This window comes from Haemaphysalis longicornis, unplaced genomic scaffold (assembly GCF_048455015.1).
Source record: "Haemaphysalis longicornis isolate Haplotype H1 unplaced genomic scaffold, Haemaphysalis longicornis Haplotype H1 scaffold_2, whole genome shotgun sequence".
NCBI classification, from domain to species: Eukaryota; Metazoa; Arthropoda; class Arachnida; order Ixodida; family Ixodidae; genus Haemaphysalis; species Haemaphysalis longicornis.
Window position 1 is genome coordinate 278,984,670 of NW_027526295.1, and position 19,422 is coordinate 279,004,091.

The following is a 19,422-nucleotide window of genomic DNA, read 5'->3' on the forward strand; positions in this document are numbered from 1 at the left end:
ACAACGCTTTAGTCGCAAAACTACATAAAAATTAGTAGAAAATCATATTTGCTGCTCAACGCGCTTCACACATTTTTATGCCGAATTCAAGGCTTCTGTTTGCTTTCGTCCACGAAAATAAAATTTTACGCCTGAGACTGTCAAATAATTTTTTAGAAGCGACTGCATCTCCTTCACTCGCCTTGTCCCTCCATACGGCGTCGTTGTCCGTCCACACCCCTCCCCCATTCTCCTCGCCACGCGAGCTGCGCTCTCCGCCGCTCACCCCCTCTCCTCTCTGATAGCGAACACTCTCTCGCGAGGGGCAATAGATTAGATTGATTGATTGATTGATTGATTGATTGTGGGGTTTAACGCGCCGACGCAACGCAGGCGATGAGGCGCGCCGTAATGGAGGACTCCGGATTAATTTTGACCACCTGGGGATCTTTAACGTGCGCCGAAATCGCGAACACACGGGCGTTCTTGCTATTCGCCTCCATCAGAAAAGCGGCCGCCGCGGCCGGGAATCGAACCCGCGACCTCGTGCTCAGCAGCGCAACGCCTTAGCCACTGAGCCACCGCGGCGGGTAATAGATTGCATTCGATTGGATTGGCTTGGATTGGATTGGATTAAAGTGGATTATGTTGGATTGTGTTGCGTCATAGCCGCGCCACGTTGCGTCATAGCCGCGGCAGGGGGTTCACGGCACGTTTCACGCGATGGGAGAATCAACCTAACGGAAACAACAACGGAATCCCCTATGCGTCGCATCTACACAGGGGTTCCCGCGAGGGGAGGTTGGAGTAATTTTTCAACTCGGTGTAAGTTGTGAAAATACCACCAATTTTACCGTTTTTAACAACTGATCGATTATGAGGTTTAACGCGCCGACGATACACAGGCGATGATGCACGCCGTCATGGAGGGCTCCAGATTAATTTTGACCCCCTGGGAATCTTTTAACGTGCGCGGAAATCTCGAACACACTGGCGTTTTCGCTTTTCGCCTCAATCGGAAAAGCTGCCGCCGCGGCCGGGAATCGAACCCACGTCCTTGGGCCACTTTTAAAAACTATTTTTAGATTCTGGCCATTGGGCATAACTTTATCATGCGCCCTGTAGGTGCAATTTTTTAAACACTTGATGCCTTATAAATGTCTTGTTTGTGAAGTAAAGATATCAAGTTATTCATACAAAAAGCCTCGTGGCGTTTAATTAGCCGTGAATTCCACAATGATTCGGTCTAAGGTAAACTACGACAGATGGCAAGTTGGGTAGACTGACCTTTGGCCTCGCGATTCCGAAAGTTCAATCGAAGTGAATTCGTGTTTAAGCGAGAAAAAAAAATTGTTTATACTGAAGGCATGCCACCCCACGGTCGCCCTCTCTATGCGTCGTGACCGCACAACATGCTTCCGGCGGCAGTGAATTTTCGCGAAGCGCGTGGTTTCGTGATTCCTATATACAGACTGCCCACCAGAGATCGACCCTGAGATCATGCCTTAACTGAACATGTCTTACAATATCGACATGCTATTTTTTTCTGCGCCAATTAATTTATTTCGGTTAAGGTGCAGTTAAGTGGCGAAAAGTTCAACACAGATATTATGGCTGCCAGGATAGCATGTAGACAAGAAATCAATTGCTACAAGTTTAAGGCAGACGATGAAAGTGATAAAGAAGGCAATATGCAAAATACAACACCCAAGAAAACACCCACGAAAACATTTCGAGCCCCCGACACACTGATGTACTCCAGGTGCGCAAACTAATGTTTCGTAAGCAATTAAAGCACCACAAGAAACTAGCTAGAACAATACCTTTGAAAGCACACAATGGGATAAGCGTGCCCATTTGTAAAAAAAATATTCACACACCAAAAAATACACATGACAAACGTAACAGGCTACTTAACCACGCATATGCTCTGCAATTAGTTAAAAAACACTTGATGGAAAGGACGCAGTATGTGCAGACTCCTTTACAGATTGCGAAGACAAGTACCAGTACATATGCACAACGAAATAAAACAGTCAGAAGCGGTCGCAAACGCCTGTTGCCTAAAAAGTCCTCGCTAAGCTAGCTCTCTTGTCGTGCGCGGGCATTGGCAAATTATTGCGTGCATTCCTTGCCCTAATAAAGCAACGCTCCAGAGGTGTACTTTTAAGACGTAATATTCTGGATCCGCTGCATAGCACGTGAGACGAGCCCGCAGTGACTTAGTTTTGAAGTGACTGAAACCTGGCGTTTCTTTTATGCCTTCTACCTAGCCGAATCTCGCACGCCGATGAAATGTTGGTTTGCGGCGTATCGGTAGCTAACGGCAGGGAGGCGTTACTTCCATCCATGCCTTATATACATCGCCAACATATTCGATGACACACCACACCCGCAACAGCTGCCGTTGCTGTTAGAAAAAAAAGTTAAGTGGTCAGCAGCCGTAGCTGCAAACGCTAGCGTTGCTGTGATAGTTTAAAGCAAGGACATGTTTTGCGCGCACTACACAGCAGAAGAAGCCGGTCTAGAAAATGTTTTTAAAGCAGTGGTTTGTTGACGTAATCGCATCGACGATAAACAAGACCCACTAAGAGGTTGCACGTTAAGCTCAGTTGTGCGTCACGAATCCAGTTGCATTTTGTCCCAATCTCCGTTTCTCTTCATTGCTCAAAATCGTCCTCAACAATGTGCGTACGACAAGATTCAGCATAATTTAAAGGCTTCTGACATTATTCTGGCTGCTCATTGATTCCTTGCTGATTGCTGCTTGCTAAAGGAAGTAAAAGCAACTTTTTCCAGCCTCAGTGGCGTACATTGAACATTGAGGAACCGGGGAATGGCGTGTAACTCTTCTGTACGCGTTTCATGTACACTGAACACGCACAGCTCACAAGACAAGCTACCACAACGTACACCTCAGAGGATTATTCACTCATAATAGCAGCGCGACGCTGTCGCCCTCTATAGGGAGACCTCGCGGCGACACACACACACACACACACACAATGACAGGGCCACAGCTAGAGCTCACCTGTAGGTCCGGGAAGTAAGGGATGTTGCGGGCCCACTCGACCGCGCTGAAGAGCAGCCTTGCGGCCAGCTCGCAGATGTTGTCGATGCCCATGATGTTGTTCGGCTGCATGCACTGCGCGTAGCGGCTCGGCGGGTACGGCTCTGCGCGCAGCAGCAGCGAGATGAAGCTGGACAGGTAGGAGTGGCCGTTGAGCGCCGCCGCGGCCGCCGCGTCGCCGTTGCTCAGCGACATCTGGCCCGGCAGGCCGCCGTGCTGCGACGGCGGCACCCGGCCCCGCTGGACGGCTGCAGCGAGCGGACACAGGGTGCACGCGGAAGGAGGGGCACTGGTCACCACGGCGTTCGCCGACGGCGACGACGTCGATGACGTCGAAGACGGTACCAGGCGCTCCACGGACAACGCGTTCGACGCCGGATTGACGGGCATGGCGGCAACCTTAGGGCAGTTCTTTAAGCGGGTGCGTGAGGCGCTGCCTACAACGAGGGGGGCGTTGTTCGTACGCAGTTTCGGTTAGCACGGATTGCGGGCACAAAGCCTCAACGTGGGTTGTCGTCAACTGCTTCGACTGTTAAGGTCACCCTGCACAGCATGCGAGGGCGATCTGCTCAGTTATGGCCTAGTGCAAAGTACACATGATGTCAGCAAATGCTCCATAAGGCTATACCGGGCGCGAGACTGCGTCAAAGATACCATGAAGCTAGGAAAAAATGTTCAGCATGTTCAAGAAAAAATGCAAAGGCAGATGATCAGAGATGCAAGTAAAACGCCGAAGTTTTAGCTTGTAGTAAATTAGTCCCGAAACACCGACCCTCCCGGTCCTGGAATGTCACGTTGTGTATCCCGAGCATAAAATGAAGTAAGGTAATAGGCGGTTTGTCAACGTAGTTGACAAAATTTGCGTTGCAAGAGCTAGCTCGCGTCGGACGTGCCTAGGAGGCTCTCCGAAGCAGCTCACTGCCTTCGACGACCATGACAGCTTTGACGAACGCGCTCGCGGTTGGGCGCAGTAGCGACGTTCTTCTACGTCAGAATGAGCATCAACGGAAACGACCTGCGAAAGACCTTGGTGGCTACAGAAGCGGAGTTTTACGTTCGCTCCAGGAAGACGGTGAAGCCAAAATTAGTCCCCCGCCGCGGCATCCACTCGTGACCCCGAGGAGATAGCAGAAATATGTGCCCAGCCTTTCCTCGGGGGAAAGCCGGGTGCAAGGGCAGCGGCCGTGCAGAGGCGTTATCGCAGCGCGGTTGTTGACCCCCAGCAGATAGGAGGAGGCGGCAGCGCGAGCCAGATGCAGGGATATCCAGCCAAGTATCGAGAGACGCTCCGCAGCCGCGACCGTGGGCTGCGACGGCGGACAGCAGGGGCGATTCATGGGCACGCCTCGCTCGGCGCGGGCGTCAATTTACCCTTCGCGCGCCCCGCTGGCATCAACGCCGTGGCCGCGAAACACGGACGATAAGCAACAACTTACCAGCGCGCACCGACAAGTGGCATCTGCCATGACTCCACGGCGAACCCGTCGTAAAGAAACGCCCCCTCTAAGATGGCGCCGGTTCGCTGAAAAACGCGTGCGCCGGGAACATGGGAGCGAGCTGACGTTTACGAGCCAGGCGAAATAAAGAAGCTTTTTAACGGCGCCGAGCCAGGCCCACGCGGACGTCAGCGGTGGAGATTCGGTGTATAACGCGCGTGGTAATGCCTATCGAAGCACGCACTCGCCGACTTTCGAACTGGCCGTAGAGTTGCCGATATCGACGGCTGCGGTCATTTGCAAAGCGCGCGACAGGCTGACCGGCCAAGTAGAACGCGATACGACAGCAGTTTCAACGCCACCTGAAGAAGATGACGGCGGGCCAGCGAGCCGTACAAGGCTCGGGATGAAGCGGATAGCGGCGCGAGGGATGGGTTTAGGCTGTCCAGAAAGACCAACTCCCGACGGTAGAAATCAAAGTCCCTCAAAGCCTCTTGGCAGAGCAGTGGATGGATCAAAGCGCTTCAGACCATGTGTCAGCGGCATCAAAGGCGTGAAAGACAGGAGAGGTGGAGAAAAGAAAAACGAAATGGCGGCCTCACGAAAAACACTGATCACATCAACACGTTCCGCAGGGGAGTGACAGCTGCCCCCGCGGCGCTTCGAAGCGGCGGAGATTTGGAAGAGGAAACGTCACATCGGGAAACACCGCACGTCAGCAGCACTGCGCTCCTCCGGAGCTCGAAGCACGCGAGGCCTCTTCGAAGCGCCGTGTTTTGGCGGAGCGCCGGCCGCGACGGCGTTGGGTACGACGACACGGGCGACGACAGGCCACGCTGACATGACGGCGACCGCACAAGAAAAACAACCCGGGGTCCGCACCAGCAATGCGGCGGGGGCGCACCGACGTTCGGAAACGGGCTTTGCGCGCCTCGAAGACCGGCTCCAGACTCCGGCACTCGCGGTTTGGGCTCTCCACGCGAGGTTCGAAAAAATCGACCGCGGGTTGTCTTCGGAGAGAGAAGCGGGGAACGTCGGCCTGGCCCGCGAAGAGAGGAGAGGAGAAGGCGTTCCCTTGTCCTCCCCCACGTTCGGACCCTCGCCCCCCGTCTCCGAGTTCGAACCTCTTTCCGCGCGCGGTTCGGGCCCGCTTCGCCTTCCCCGCTTCGTCCTCGCCGCCTTCCTCTTCCCCTCGCCGCACGAGAGCCTTGCGGAGAAGCCTACCCTATGGCGCTCCTCGCGGCCTCGTTGGTGGGTGGACGCTGGCTACGGGAGCGCGGGGGAGGGCCGCCGGCACTTGTTGATACACTTCGAGCAGCTTTTCCCGCAAAACGCATGCGCTTGGGAGCACTCCCATCGCGAGCGGGAGGGGGAGGGAGACGCAGTTTCGTAACAATGGCGCCCCTCCTGGGATAGAGAGAGCGCGCGCTCGACGCCTCTGTCCGCGTGGGGGCGCTCGCGTTCTGTCAAGGTGTCAAGTTTCAGCGGTGACGCCTGGCTAATTTGTGGACGCTGCAACACAACGAGCGCATGATCGAGCGCCCAAGACTGATAGACCCCGTTAACTAGACCTGGAGGAAGCACCGATAAGGGTACTTTAACGGGTATTGCCGGCGTTTGTATTTCATGAGAGGAGATTAGCTTGGGACCTTGACAATTGGTGGACTGCTAGTAAACTGAACCGACTAACAACATCGACGGGCAACGCGTAAAGCAAACAACCCGCGCACGTGGTAGGTTAAAATAATGCTTAAAAAACACCCGTGTGCAAGTTTGTTACAATACTTGCTGGCCGTTCAAGCAGAACCGTACGCCGGGAATGAATCGGCTCTCGTAGATTGTCTTTAAACTTTCGAAAGCACGCTTACAACGAAACGAACTCCGCGTGTGCTTTAGAGGCATGCAAACACTGTTAGTAGCACAAGAGAGACACGCAACCACTGCCCCGGATTTCAGAGTATTATTCTGAAGTAACGGTCCCCAAGCTGCCAGGTCGCCATCAGCTGTTTTTACTTCTGTCTGCAAAGGCAATGCTACGCGGCGCGCAAAGAGTACAACGTACCTTCAGAAAGCACCGCGGTACGTTCTTCGATCAGCGCTAGTAGGGACGACGACCTAGCACCGGTTTCTACGGGTACGCAGTACGCGAAGCTGTTCCTGCAGTGTGGTGTGGCTACCCTGGATTTCGTCCATGAGTGATCTGCAAAGACAATGGGCCCCGCTGTAGGCTCCGCGCGCCGAAGAGCTTGTCTCGTGTGCTTACTAATATACTGACACTCCCGAGAATTTTATTCGCAGCCTGGAAGGGGCGTCCCCACTAGCACTGAAGTCTCACGCGCTGATAAGTAACGCATTTCTTTTTACGCACAACTATCTCAGGCTGTCGCTGACGAGGACAGTGTACCTAAACGTCAAACGTCACACGTAACTGAACGTGAAACAGATTAATAATGATGATTTTAAGCTGGTGATTTATAATTCAGCGCAATAAACGGCAGAGTAGCGAGTGTAACCGGAAAAAAAAAATCGCACATTATACCAGCGCGCGAGCCCAATAAGTCTTAAGTCAGATGAGCCGCAAAAACTACCTTTATACTGTAATCTATCAACTAGCTTCGCTAGGCGTTCAGAACCTAAATTGACATCGTTTAGCTAATACTCACTACTGAACACGACTACGATGTTTATTATAAAGCGCTTCTTTGCAGTGCAAAGGCAAAACAACCTGCTTCGCTTCTATAGGCTCCGACGGTTTAAAAAGCCATGCGTGAGTCATTGAAGGGGCCTGTGCACAGTACAGAAACGACAAAAGTGTGTATCTCAAGAGAGAAACGACGACCAAGAAAAACTACGTCCATACGGGTGGAGCAAATGCGCGTTTGAGAAAGACACGCCGCACACATCGGCAGGCAGGCGGAGGGAGCGCAGTGTAATCAGTCAGACCGGTCGTGTGGCGGGCGTCGCTTAGAGGAGCGTGCACGACGGCTGAGGAATGCAACTTCAGACGAGCGATGGATCCGGGCGCCCTTAACGCTTCCGAGTTGCACTGGATTCGACTTTAATACTTTTTTTTCGAGCACAGAGAAGGAGCAGGCACAGCAGAGGGACTACCAGGGGTCATGTAAATGTTAACAGGGCGTCTTATTGAAAAGCCGCAGCGTCATTTTCCGGGAAGAAACCTCCTGGACACTCTCGTTTACTGTCATCTTTTCATAAAGTAGTGCTCCTTATGGACAAACCGAATGAGCTATTTCCTGCAAGGGCATGTGGTATTGTATTCTCGCCCGAGCTGAGATTCCTTTTCCTTCCTGAGAGAGTCCACTGGCGTAGCGGAATCGCACCCGTTCCAAGTAAACGACGTATTATCACGCTTCGTGCTCGTCATCGACATACGCATACTCGAAACGCATAACAGAGCTCTTCCTGTGGAGCGTACGCGGGGTTGCTCGACTTTTCTTCTCTTTTTTTCCCACAAAGGCAATGCCTCTGCCAGAACATGCGCTACCTTACCCGAGAGCTTGTAAATTACGCGTGCCTTGGGCAGAGCCGCTACCGGCAGGCACTTTGTAGCAGAACGCTTGCTCCGTTTCGACCTTCGCACGTTCGAAGCGTCCTTGCCTGCTCCCAGTGGGGCAGTGTGCTAAAGACGTCGCAACAGTTAAGTTCGACTGCCCTTCTACTTCCTGCGAGGCTTCATTTCCCCTCAAGCAGAGCGAATTTCCGGCGGGGGGAGACGAAGGAAGAGGGAGGGCGCACATTTTCGGTCGGGCACCGCAAGCGACACCGGAGCGGCCCGTCAGGTGGCCCCGAGAGGTCAATCTACTACGGCGCACGCATGTGACGAAACCTACCGAAAGTGGCGGGGAGGTGTCGGCGGCTGCCACGGGCGCCCAGACAAGGAGGGCAAGTGTAGTAGACACGAGAGGGCCCCTCTCTTCGATAAATGGAGCGAGTGCAGCGAAGAAAAGGGGGGCAGCCCGCCGAAGTCGCAGAGGGGGGAGGAAAAGAGGCTCGAGCGGGCGGGCTCCTCCGCCAGCAGACCAGCGAGGCAGCAGCCACGCCGGCCCTGTTTGCGTTCAGATAGGAAAGGACCAAGGTTAACGGCTGCCAGGGACAAAGGCGACTCCGGGGGTCGCTGACTCCCCGCTGGTGCGGAGGAAGGGGGGTCCGGGGGCATTCCGAGCCAACGCCGTCATTACGGCCCCGTCTGATAGCCGGGCGTCGCTGCAGACTGCTTTGCTCCCTGACCGCGCCTTCGTGCGTGAGAGCGCTTAGCGCGACGGCTGCACGTGAGTCTATCCGGATGCCGAAGAACTCTCCTGTCGTCGAACTGAGACGGCGGCGCGGAAGCTCAGTAGCGATACCAATTGCCGACGCGATCATGCGAACGGGAACAGAAGTGTCGTCCCACGTGTTAGAAGTAAACGGCACACGGTCACTCACAGCCGTTACAGAACGCTCCCTGGTTATCCCGCACAGGCTATGCCAGTAAAGACCCGCTGAATTGGTCTGGTCGCAAAGCCCTTACTGTCTAGCGCTATCAGGCTACCCGAATCGGATGGAAAATGCTGAAAGAGGGAGAAACGCTACCGTTCTGCCTTCCCCATTTCCCCATGAGCACGAGATTCTCGCGCAAGTTTGATCCCGTGCGGACGTGTGGTGGCGGTGGCCAAACGTCCACACTTGGTCCAGGTGGGCATTCTAGATCTCTTTACTTCGGTGGGCATAGTGCTTACTTTCCGGCAACAAGGACTAAACCATGTAGCGGCTACCTGATAGTTTCCGTTAGAAAAAACAGATAGAAATTATAGCGATGTATAGCAGGATTGTTTACTCATTGGCACGGATGGTGCGAACACGACTTAAAGCAACAACCCAAGGCCAAATGAAGAAATAGTACTAAAAACGTCAACGAAGATTAGCCCTTCTTTTCTTTGTCAAGGAGAAAACGAATAACAAAACATACGGAAGTTTCTTACTCAGGCCGAACAGGCAACCGGTAACGTAAGAACACACACAGGGAGGACAAAAGAGTGAAGTACGCGGTTCCGCCAGTCAGAGTTATTTTCTTCCCATCTGCCGCGCAGCCAGGCGCCTGCTGCGCATGGAAGACGAGATTGCGTGAAGTGTTATACATCTATTATGAACACAGACCTGCCCACCAAGCAGCGGGGGAATACCGTCTGATTCCTGAAGCCAAGTCCCAAGGAATTTTGTGCCCTGTTGCTCATGCATGCAGGGAGTAGAAAGCTTTGCGAGACGTCGGTAAACGAGGCAGCTACCGGGTTTTCTCGTAGGTAGGTCGAATACGGATATACAACGTCACCCCATGTTCGGATCGGATGCCACAAAGAAGAACCTAAACATTTCCAGAATATGTGGGGTCCTTTTTCGAGAAAAACAGCTCAAGAATTTTTAAAGTGAGCAGTTCTCATGGTAACCTAGGAGAAGAAGCACCTGCAACGGTTTCGCCTATTTTCTATTACCGGTGAGCGTCGGACTATAGCTGATTCGTCATGTACACAGAACATACAGCCATTAGGTTGGATAAGAAATGGTCAATGGCAGAATGGGCTAGGTGTTATTCTTTGCCGTGGTTCTCGCCATACCCTACAATTTTGTGAGCATAAAGACTACATCAAGTCCTGCGGCGGAGGAACTCAAGAGCTCAAATCCTTGACAGGCAGCCAGTAATGCTTGAAACCTCAAACAGCTCGCCATCCTATGCCCACGGTGGCCCACAACTGCTGAATGTGATGCTGGAGGCAGCGCCGGGGGCACGTGAGTATTGCGGCCGAGTCAGGTGCCGCGGTGCGCATGCATTGGAAAAACACGTCCCGTACAGCGCAATGCAGACGCTCCGACTCTTTTCGCCATTTCATGAAGGAAGGAAAACTTTGGGGCAAGGTATGCTGCAGTTTATTTCGCGCTACAAAGTGTGGAGCAGTTTCAGAACACGATGGAACTGCGCCGTGCTACACTGACGAAATTGTAGCACACCTGTCCGTAAGAATCCTCTTCGTAGAATGGCGAGAAGTATTAATGCATCTACATTGCACTCGAAGAACTTAAATCTGCTGACGTGCTCTGAAGTCGAAGGCATTATAGCTTAACCACTGGCGATAGATATATCAAAGGCGTTTTTGCTGCTTAGCTCCATCGCGTTTGTGCTCTCCAGCACATCATTGTTTCCACGTTAGCGCTCATACGCACCCCTTACAAACGACCCTTCAATCCCCCCAAGCTCGCATACGGTCATCTTGCACGAGCAGTTTAGAGCGGCAGGTCTGCTCCCCACGCCAATCTTGTCCTCTCCACCACGCCGAGAACCACTCTGTTTGAACAGCCTCCAATTTAGACTGAAGTCGGTGGAAAAATGAAAGCGTGCGACGTGGATGCGGATGCCTATAGCCTCAGAAATACACACCAGCTTGTTGCTTCATACCACCACAGAGCCCCACTTTCACCCCACCAGCCGTCCCACCAAATAAGTCCCTCCCTTCCAATAAAAGTGTTCCTCCTCCTGCTCTTTTCTCCGCTTTCGTTTCTTCGTCTTTTGGCGCGAATAACTTTGGCAGGGACACTTCCTTCACGCCACTGCTTCCCCGCAAGCAGAGTTTCTTTTCTATGTGGCTGGCGTGCACCTGGCCCACTCACGTGCCGTCACGTTGACCTGTCGCACGAGGTTCCCACCTCTCATTCCGCTGCTGGCAACGTGCTGACGTAGTGAGGTGGCAACGCACCCGGCCCCTACTCTGGCCACTCGGGTTCGATTCCTATACGACCTCAAATGCGTTATCCCTTTACTCTTTACAACGGCGGCCATTTTCTGAACAGAACAGCAGCTACAACGCCAGTTTTTCGCACAGTGAGCCACCCGAGCCTCTCGGCTTCGAAACCTGTGGAATTCTCATTGGCTGCGAGGCTTCATGTGGCTTCTATTGGCCTCTGCTTCGCGGGCTATTCACTGGATGGCGCATTATGTCCCAAGGCGCGTAGTACCGCTCGCGTCTGCATCATCGTGCGAGGCAAGGGGCCCCGTTCACTGAAGACGAAGTACGCTACCAGAGCAACGCAGTGAGACGGGCGAAGCGACCTGCTGCAGCGAAACATCGTTCACCCATTCACCAAGCTTCCGACAACGCCAAAGTCAGAGACTCAGAGCCACGGCTGCGGCAAGGCGACGCGCACCCTCCAAGTCTCAACGAGCACAGAAGCAGCGAACACAGCCGTGAAGAGAGCAGCGCGGCAGGGCAACCAGGAGCTATAGGAAAGCGAGAAGCTGTGCAAAACCGGCCGGAAAGAGCAGCACTAAACTCAGCGACTTACTCAGCGACAAGTAATGCTCTTGCATTTACACAGCATAAGAGTTGCTTAGGTGCACCAATTGATTTTTTAGAGTAGCCCTTTACTGAGCCAGCGCGGACCAGGGCTTCCCGGACTAGAGGAGGCCCCCATGGCACCGGACTCGTCTGCATAAGTTTATCCATTCCACTCCCTTTACCGAGACATGGTTTGTACCGATATCACGCAATAATTATGACATGCAATCCCTATCTTATGTTCTTCCACAACTGCTGAACAAATTTCAAGCGTAAAGCATCCATATTGCTCTTTTGTCAAGAAAACGTTTTCACAGTTTGTTTCTTTGATACGCTCTCATATTTGGCTCCTTTTGTTCTTCAACTGATGTTCACAAATGGGCCAGACGAAGTTGCAGAGGGGGGATCCTTTTCTTTCTTTTTCTTTTCCTTTGCTATTAAGAATAGGCAGATGGCGAGTATCTTTTTACTTTAGTGTGCGCGAGTTCAATTTTGTTCCTCGTTGTGTTTTTATGTGCATGCTGTAATTGGTTACACGAATAAAAATGTATACTCTGTGCGAGTATGTATAACTTTAGTTTTCTGTTCGAATGTGCGCCCATCATAGCCGCCAGTACTGTGCCAGCCATCATCTCGTCAAGCTGCTTGAAACCGCATCTTTTTGTGAGTGTTCCAGCTTTGTAACAAAAGGAAAATAAAGATGTGATGTGAAAAAAAAAAAAGCTGTCGGGGTTCGGAAAAAAATACGCATGCAGAAGTGGCTTACACGTGCGACAGATGGTTTGCGCTAAGGACTACATGTGGGCTGAAAAAGAAATGGCTCAGGTTTAGCACTTTTAAACCTATCGGTTATCACGAGCGACAGCAAGGACTGTGCACACAGTGTTTCGAGGAGGTTTGCCTTTGCTTGACATTTCGCAGCCTGTCGTCTAGCTATTAAATTCGATGGTCTTTCTCGGGCTACTTAATGCAGAAATTTTGGTCTGTCTGTATGTCTGTCTGCCTGTCTGTAACTCGATTCAGCCACCCGGCCAAAGTGAGACTAAAACTGCGCAATAGTCTTATATACCCCCAGCCAACTATAAACGTCTAAGTCCCGTATTAATGTTCATACTTGTATTACGCTAATACAAGGCAGAAAATCAATACATGAGTTATATTTGCAGTGTTTCTTTATTAAACAATTCACGGAGGCTTGGTTTTTGCGATAGCAAATGAAATAATACGTCAACTCTAGAAAACCGTCACCTGCTGTTGCCCGCGCTACCTGGCGGGATTTTAAAAAATCAAACAGCAACAGCAACGAAAAGTTCCACTAGATAGGTGGCATGTTCCGCTTGGAACGCTCGTAGAGTAGGGCAACGTGGTTCTATAAATGTTGTAGAAGGATGCCTTGATTCACGCGCGTCTCCGCCGTACGGCAGCGCTGGCATCGAGGCACCCGACTTAAGAGCAGTGGAAAGCGGTAAAATTAGATTGGCTTGAGCAAACCTCTAGCGTGTTACCTTGGGAGGAACAAGACGGGATAGAAACAGCATAAGAGGTAAGCGGGAAAGAGAAGGGATGAATTTACTTGCCAGCATTGGCGGATCCAGAGGGGGGTCCGGATGTCCTGACCTCTCCCTTAATTTTTGAATTTAAACCTCCAAGAAGATGATTACTCAGGTCGCAGAAAAAGGTGAATTGATGACTTGTTGTATTCCTTGTGTTTTTGCTTTCCCGAAATTTCAGTGAATTAATAAGGCTCCTCCTCCTCCTGCTCATCATCATCATCATCACTGATAGGAGCTGACCCCCCTCTCAGAAAAAGCCTGGATCCGCCCCTGCTTGCCAGGGGCGCCAGTCGACTATCGTCTCGTCGACATTTACAACAAAAGGAGCAGATACGCGGCCACTTTTCTACTCGATGATTGGGTTCATCCCTTCGCTCGCGCTGAGCGGCGCGCGCAGGCGAGCTATCGATGGCGGGCAGGAACTAAGCTCCGGCAAGTAGCCGGCAAAGCAGCGCTTACGTATGCGTGCGTCGTGCGCTTCTCTAGTCTTCGTTTCTGTGATATCAGTAAGCACAGTGTTTTCGTATATTACTCGGTAAACTAGCCTGGTCACCTGGTTGGCTTGCGTTGAACCACACGCGCAGACGGCCCAGCTGTCGCTGGGCTATAAGGCGCAGGCAAAGCAGCCGTTTCACCCTCGCCATGTCACGTGGTACCGCAGCGGCGAAGTTCCGAGCAAGCGAACCGATAAGACGCAGCTTGCGCTCATCGCGACGCGATGAATGACCTTGAAAGATATAACGTAGTAGAGTTTTCGCACTAAAAGTAACTTTTGGTTTGCTTCGCCGCACAGCGCAGCTGAATTACCAATCACTACCACTCAACGCCAAAGTAGCAGGCGCTGTGACATTACGCACCGGGGTAGCGACCTTCCCCATCGCGCGGTGTCACAGCATAAATCAGACTTTAAACGCTCGTTACGCTTCAAATTTGCTCGCTTAGATAATCAGTAACTACGGTCACGCGCTAGGTGGCAAAGCAGAATTAAGTACTCTTTATTTTTTTGTCTCCACTCAGCTGTCATTTGACGAATTCATGATGATGATGCACTGAAGCAAACAATGTCAATCCGCCACTGTTTAAGCAGCAGTGCGACCTGAGAAGTAGTTGGGTCGCAACATTGAACTAGTCTAACCAGTCCGGTTATAAATTAGATCGCGGTACCTAACCTCCCTCCCCATTCATAAAAGCCTTGGCGAGGCTTCACATAGTGGTCCTCCACCGCACGCCACAGGAAGTCTTTCTGAATTATGCACGTATTTTCATGTCAAATGTCACAACACAGTAGTGTTCTCACTTTACCAAGCTGTGCACTCTGTAATTTTCCACCTGCAGCGAGGAACTCCAGAGGAAACTTAATTAACGCGTTGCCGTCTCGTGCGAGCGAAATAACGAGGCTTGTTGCGCGTTCCCTGCCTAAACATTTCTCCACCATTCGCCGCGATGCAGTATCAGCAAAGCAACAGCGATACGGGCGATTAGGATCCGCGGCATGCGTACGCACCGTAACTAGCCGCCCACGTAGCGTGTGTAACGACGCTTCGGAAACTACCGGAGCAAGGAAAGAACAGCGCGGAGGAAAGAACGACCGCTACACGACTGGCCGGCGGGACATTGCGCGCACTGCGGCAGGGCACGGGAGAAGCCCAGGGAGGCCGTTCGAGCATGCGTCACTGGCGAGATAATTAGCTCGGCGCGTCCTTGGAAGGGGAGACGATTGGGCCGGCCTACTCCGCTGCGGCGGCATTCGCGGGCACGCCGCTTGCCCTGCTGCACCGCCTAATGCGGGCTGTGATCAATTAGTGCGGCGCCTCGTACTGGGTAGATAAGAGATAGCGTTGAGGTGGAATAGTGAGGAGGAGGAGGAAGGGGGGAACGAGGGAGGGTGTCACAAGTTGACGGAAACGTACCACATCACCCACTCGCTGATATGTCACAACTAACTTGCTTTACGTTCTATGTCCGCGGGCAAGCTGATTGTTTTTTAGAATACGAAGCTTTGGTTCAGGTGCCGTGCGTGGTTTTCTTTTTTCTTTTTTTTAGAGGTGTTGGGATACGGGCTAACTATTGTAATCGACAGTAGCACGGATGGTGATGAAGCTACAAGCTAGGCTTTACGAACTAGAAACAAGCCATGTTTCGGAAGCGCATTTAATGAGCGACCCTATGTAGGCGATACGATTAGAAAGCAAATGTCCAGCTTAGTTACACCCCCGGTCCCTCCCTCTTGCAGTAAACATGACATTTAACATTTTAAAATTTCCTTTTAGGGTTTCCACGGGAGATAAACACACCAGGCACTATTTACAACAACAAACGTAGGTCCTTTGACTCGGTACGTTCACAGCGGCAGCCCTAACGTCGATAATGCAGCCTAGAATTTGGGATGCCTGAAAGCAGCGTACCCCTAAAACACTGGTCCGCCTCTTATACGACGATACTGCGTGAAACCTACGAATAAATCTAAATTTATGGTTAAGGGAATAGACAGTTGAGGAGCCGGATAAGTTAAAGCATCCACAGAGATTTTAACTCTATCCCCCCTCTCTCTCTTCTTTTCTTACCACGCCAAATATACGGTACGGCTACATCAGTGCTCGTAAAGTGACCTTTAAACGTTCAAGCTAAATTTGACGTCGACCGAGCGAAGGACCCACTCTGCCAGTGCAGGAAATTGTTTGTTTTTGTTTTTCTAATTTTCAGGGGCACTGGGACTTTTATTCGTGCTTGACCAGCACCGGTGAGTACGGCAGCCTCACTTAAAGAGTCTTCCTCAGCGGCTCAGCACTGTGTTAGCGGCTGCCCTAGAGCGAATAATGTGGTTAAAGGGGCATGGCTTTTTATAAAGAAATGCACATTCTCCTTTAAAGGCCATCTTCGTCTCCTGCAGCCGCACTGATGTCTTAGAAATCAAATGGGAGCTTGACGTGCCAGGGATTAATAAACGTAATGAGCGCATGTCTATTCAGACCAAATGAAACCGCAAAAGCGGGTACCGATTCTGCGCCAGCCGCAGGCACAACGTAAAACCTGCTCACCTCTTGACAGTTCCATGCATGAGCCAAGTAAAAATAAAAAGAACAACGTTGCGCCGCTACACGTAGCCGTGCATATTGGCCCAATGTTTAGCGCGTACGCAATATTGAGCGCTCAGGGCGGTACGCAACGGACGGAGCGCGCCATGCTCCTCCGTCCGCGGTGCCAAAGAGGGGGAAGAGGCGGGTCATTACTGGGGCGCCGCTTCAAACGGCCGCCGGTCGAGGGCACGCCGCGCGCGCACACGGAGCCGACCGGCGCGAGCTGTGGGAAAACGGGCGAGCCATGCATTACCGGCGTCGTCAACCGCGCGGCAGCTGTTTCACCTGTGCCGCAGGGCAAACCGCGAGCTGCTGAGCCCGCGGATAGTAGCGAGATGCATAGCTTTGGCGCCCACCGTTCCTCTAGCACGCGGCGCCGATTACTTCGCATCGGGCCTATATATTTCTCCGGCTGTATGCACGTTACATGCAAGGTACCAGCTGTTCACCGCCTTGATCTATTTTTGTCAAAGAAGCACTTGCAAAGTGCGAGAACAAGTAGGGTGCACATAGCAGATCCCAACCTTCCCCTTTTTTAGCAGCAGCAGCGCCAAGCCGGCAACGGGCTACATACCTCGGGTAGATATCGCAAGATTCTTTCGGCACACGAGGACAACCGGCTTGTGCAGGCAAAAATAACTTTCACGTAAAAAGTCCAGCGGTAATAATAGGAGCTACAACCTTCTAATACAGGTGGTAAACTAATGGGGGCGGCGCTAGAGATTTTTCTTTTTTTTTTTTTTTAATTTTGACGCTTCTATGTCTTTGTAGGCGCTGAGTGAGCGAGAGACACCTTATCTGAAACTCAGCCTTGTATTTTGAAACGGCAGCTTAATATGTCAGGCTACCACGGTTCCGCACCATTTACATACCGATCTCAAAAACTGTCTGTAAAGGATGTTTCACTGCCAGCATAGTCATGCTGCGGTAAAGCTAACTTCCGGAAAGCAGGATGTAAAGGCGCTGAATGTAAACAAAATAAAATAAAATAAAATAAAGATCTATTCGTAGACGCGTTCTAGAATGCTTCGGTATGACGTGTTCTAGAATGCTTCGGTATCTCGTACCTCTCCCTCGCGAATTTGGGGCCAATGCGCACGTCTTACTACAGCGTCTGAAGTCGGCAACGTGGCATTTCTGGCACGTCCTTCGTACACCGTACCAACAGTGCTTAGCGCTCAGACCGTTTCCGTGGTAACGCTTGTTCGCTTTAGCAGCGACACTAACCGTCTGTTGCTCCTTTTGTTGTCCACCAGTGTCGGCATTTTGTCGCCCTCGTTCCCGTTCAGCCATCTTTTGCCGCCCTGCACTGGCTGCAGACTCGACCCTACATTGCGTACAAGCGACAGCGGGAGTCACCTGATTTCTCGGGACGCCCTGCGACCGAACCGTAGCGTCGGCAGAGGCAGGTGCCCAGCCGCTCTTCAACTGACGTCTCCTTGGCAACGCGCCCTCTCCACACTCCGCGGCAGCTCCCTACACGCGCTCTTTCCACTCTATCGTTCTCGGCGTTCTGTCACTCGCTACGTTACAGAGCGACACGGATCGGCGTGAAAATATTGACCGGCATTCCACATCTATTGCTCACGCAGTAATAAGGTCATAAAGCAACTTCCTAACCCAGAGTCCTATCGGTGCTGTCCGTGGACAGAAATCTTCAAATGGCAGTAGTCTTGTGAGATGAGAAGCCAAGAGAGAGAGAAATAATGATTTATTGGAGAGTTTAGCTCCAACCCAAACAGGAGCTGGCTACTCCAGGCATTGGAGTATACAAAAGGTACAATACTTGCCCTAAGGAACCACAAGGGGTTAGATTAAGTACATTGAGACAAGTGCCGCACCACAGGCTTATAACTCAAATGGGGGTTGGTTAGACAAACACAAACTAATAATACATCGCACACCTGAGTGGTAGCATTGAAGGACTCCGGCGGTAGTGAGAGTTGAGACTCAGCGAAAGCAAGTTCCATGAAAACAAAAAGCGCCTACGGGTGTAAAAGAAATTGTCACTTAGACGTGATGGCTTGGTTCTTGCGTGCGTTACGACGCCTACTCTGAACGTTACTTGTTTCTTGAGTTCACTTTGCGCCGCTCACGGCGATTGTTTAAAGTTTTCAGAATTTAACTAATGACAATAAATATAAGCGTTGTTTTTTTCTCTTAGTGATTTCAGAAGTTAACTAAGGACAATTAAGTGTAAGAAGCGTTTTTTTTTTTTTATTAGGTTTTCCCTTTTTGTCCTAAGCTTAAGCGCTAATAGAAATCTGGACGTTGAGTGACGGTAAATATTTTATGCTTATAAATGAAATAATCCACACGTGTTTACGGATGCTGACTGGTATTAATTTTATTCTAGAAGCTTCGCTTTAGCTGAACTTATAAAGCGATAAAGAAAGTCTAAAAAATATTTTAAACAATAGCGAAGCGGGTCACTCATTTTTACGATGTGCCGTGAAGAATTATTAAAGATCAGTCAGAATATCGTTTTGCAAAATATCAGGAGACGAAATAAAGATGTATCCCTCAGCCATAAAAAAGAGGTTAATGGTTTGTGTGTTTTACGCATGCATATAGGACTCCCGTATTGAGAAGAAGCAGGAGAGAAGAGACAGGAAATTTGGAGTATATATCTCCTTCGAAGGAATTGATATGACCAAGGAAAGTCCTCGATGGAAGGTGACGGGTGCTTTGATACAGACGTGGACACACACGCTCCGTAAGATGGTGAGGGGAATATCACGCGCAGTTGCATCCTGTGAGAAGGAATGCCTTTATTTCTTCCCTCATTGCCCAAAACGACGCATCATCACTGTCATCACCATTCTCCGCAGACCGTATACAGAGCAGAGAAGAACATCACATGACGCTCTTGAGGAGCTGTGTCATGACTCGTGAGAGGGGGGAGGGGAGAGGGAATTAAAAAGGGCTATATGGATTTCCGAGTTCGCTGGCAGCACAGAAAAAATTGCTCCGCCTAACAGTTTG

At 51.2% G+C, this 19,422-nt stretch overlaps 2 protein-coding genes across 2 annotated transcripts in view; one reads left to right on the forward strand and one right to left on the reverse strand.

The window, feature by feature from the left end:
- The window catches only part of LOC144170751 (uncharacterized), a 492,715-nt gene that overhangs the window by 208,857 nt on the left and 264,436 nt on the right, over window positions 1-19,422 (forward strand). The gene's annotated exons all lie outside the window — the stretch shown is intronic.
- Window positions 1-19,422, reverse strand: part of LOC144170750 (nuclear receptor subfamily 2 group F member 1-B-like) — a 154,046-nt gene that overhangs the window by 112,166 nt on the left and 22,458 nt on the right. The window contains 2 exon segments of the mRNA XM_077700731.1: window positions 3,011-3,297; window positions 6,548-6,685. Of these exon segments, the coding sequence (XP_077556857.1) occupies window positions 3,011-3,297; window positions 6,548-6,685 (425 nt within the window).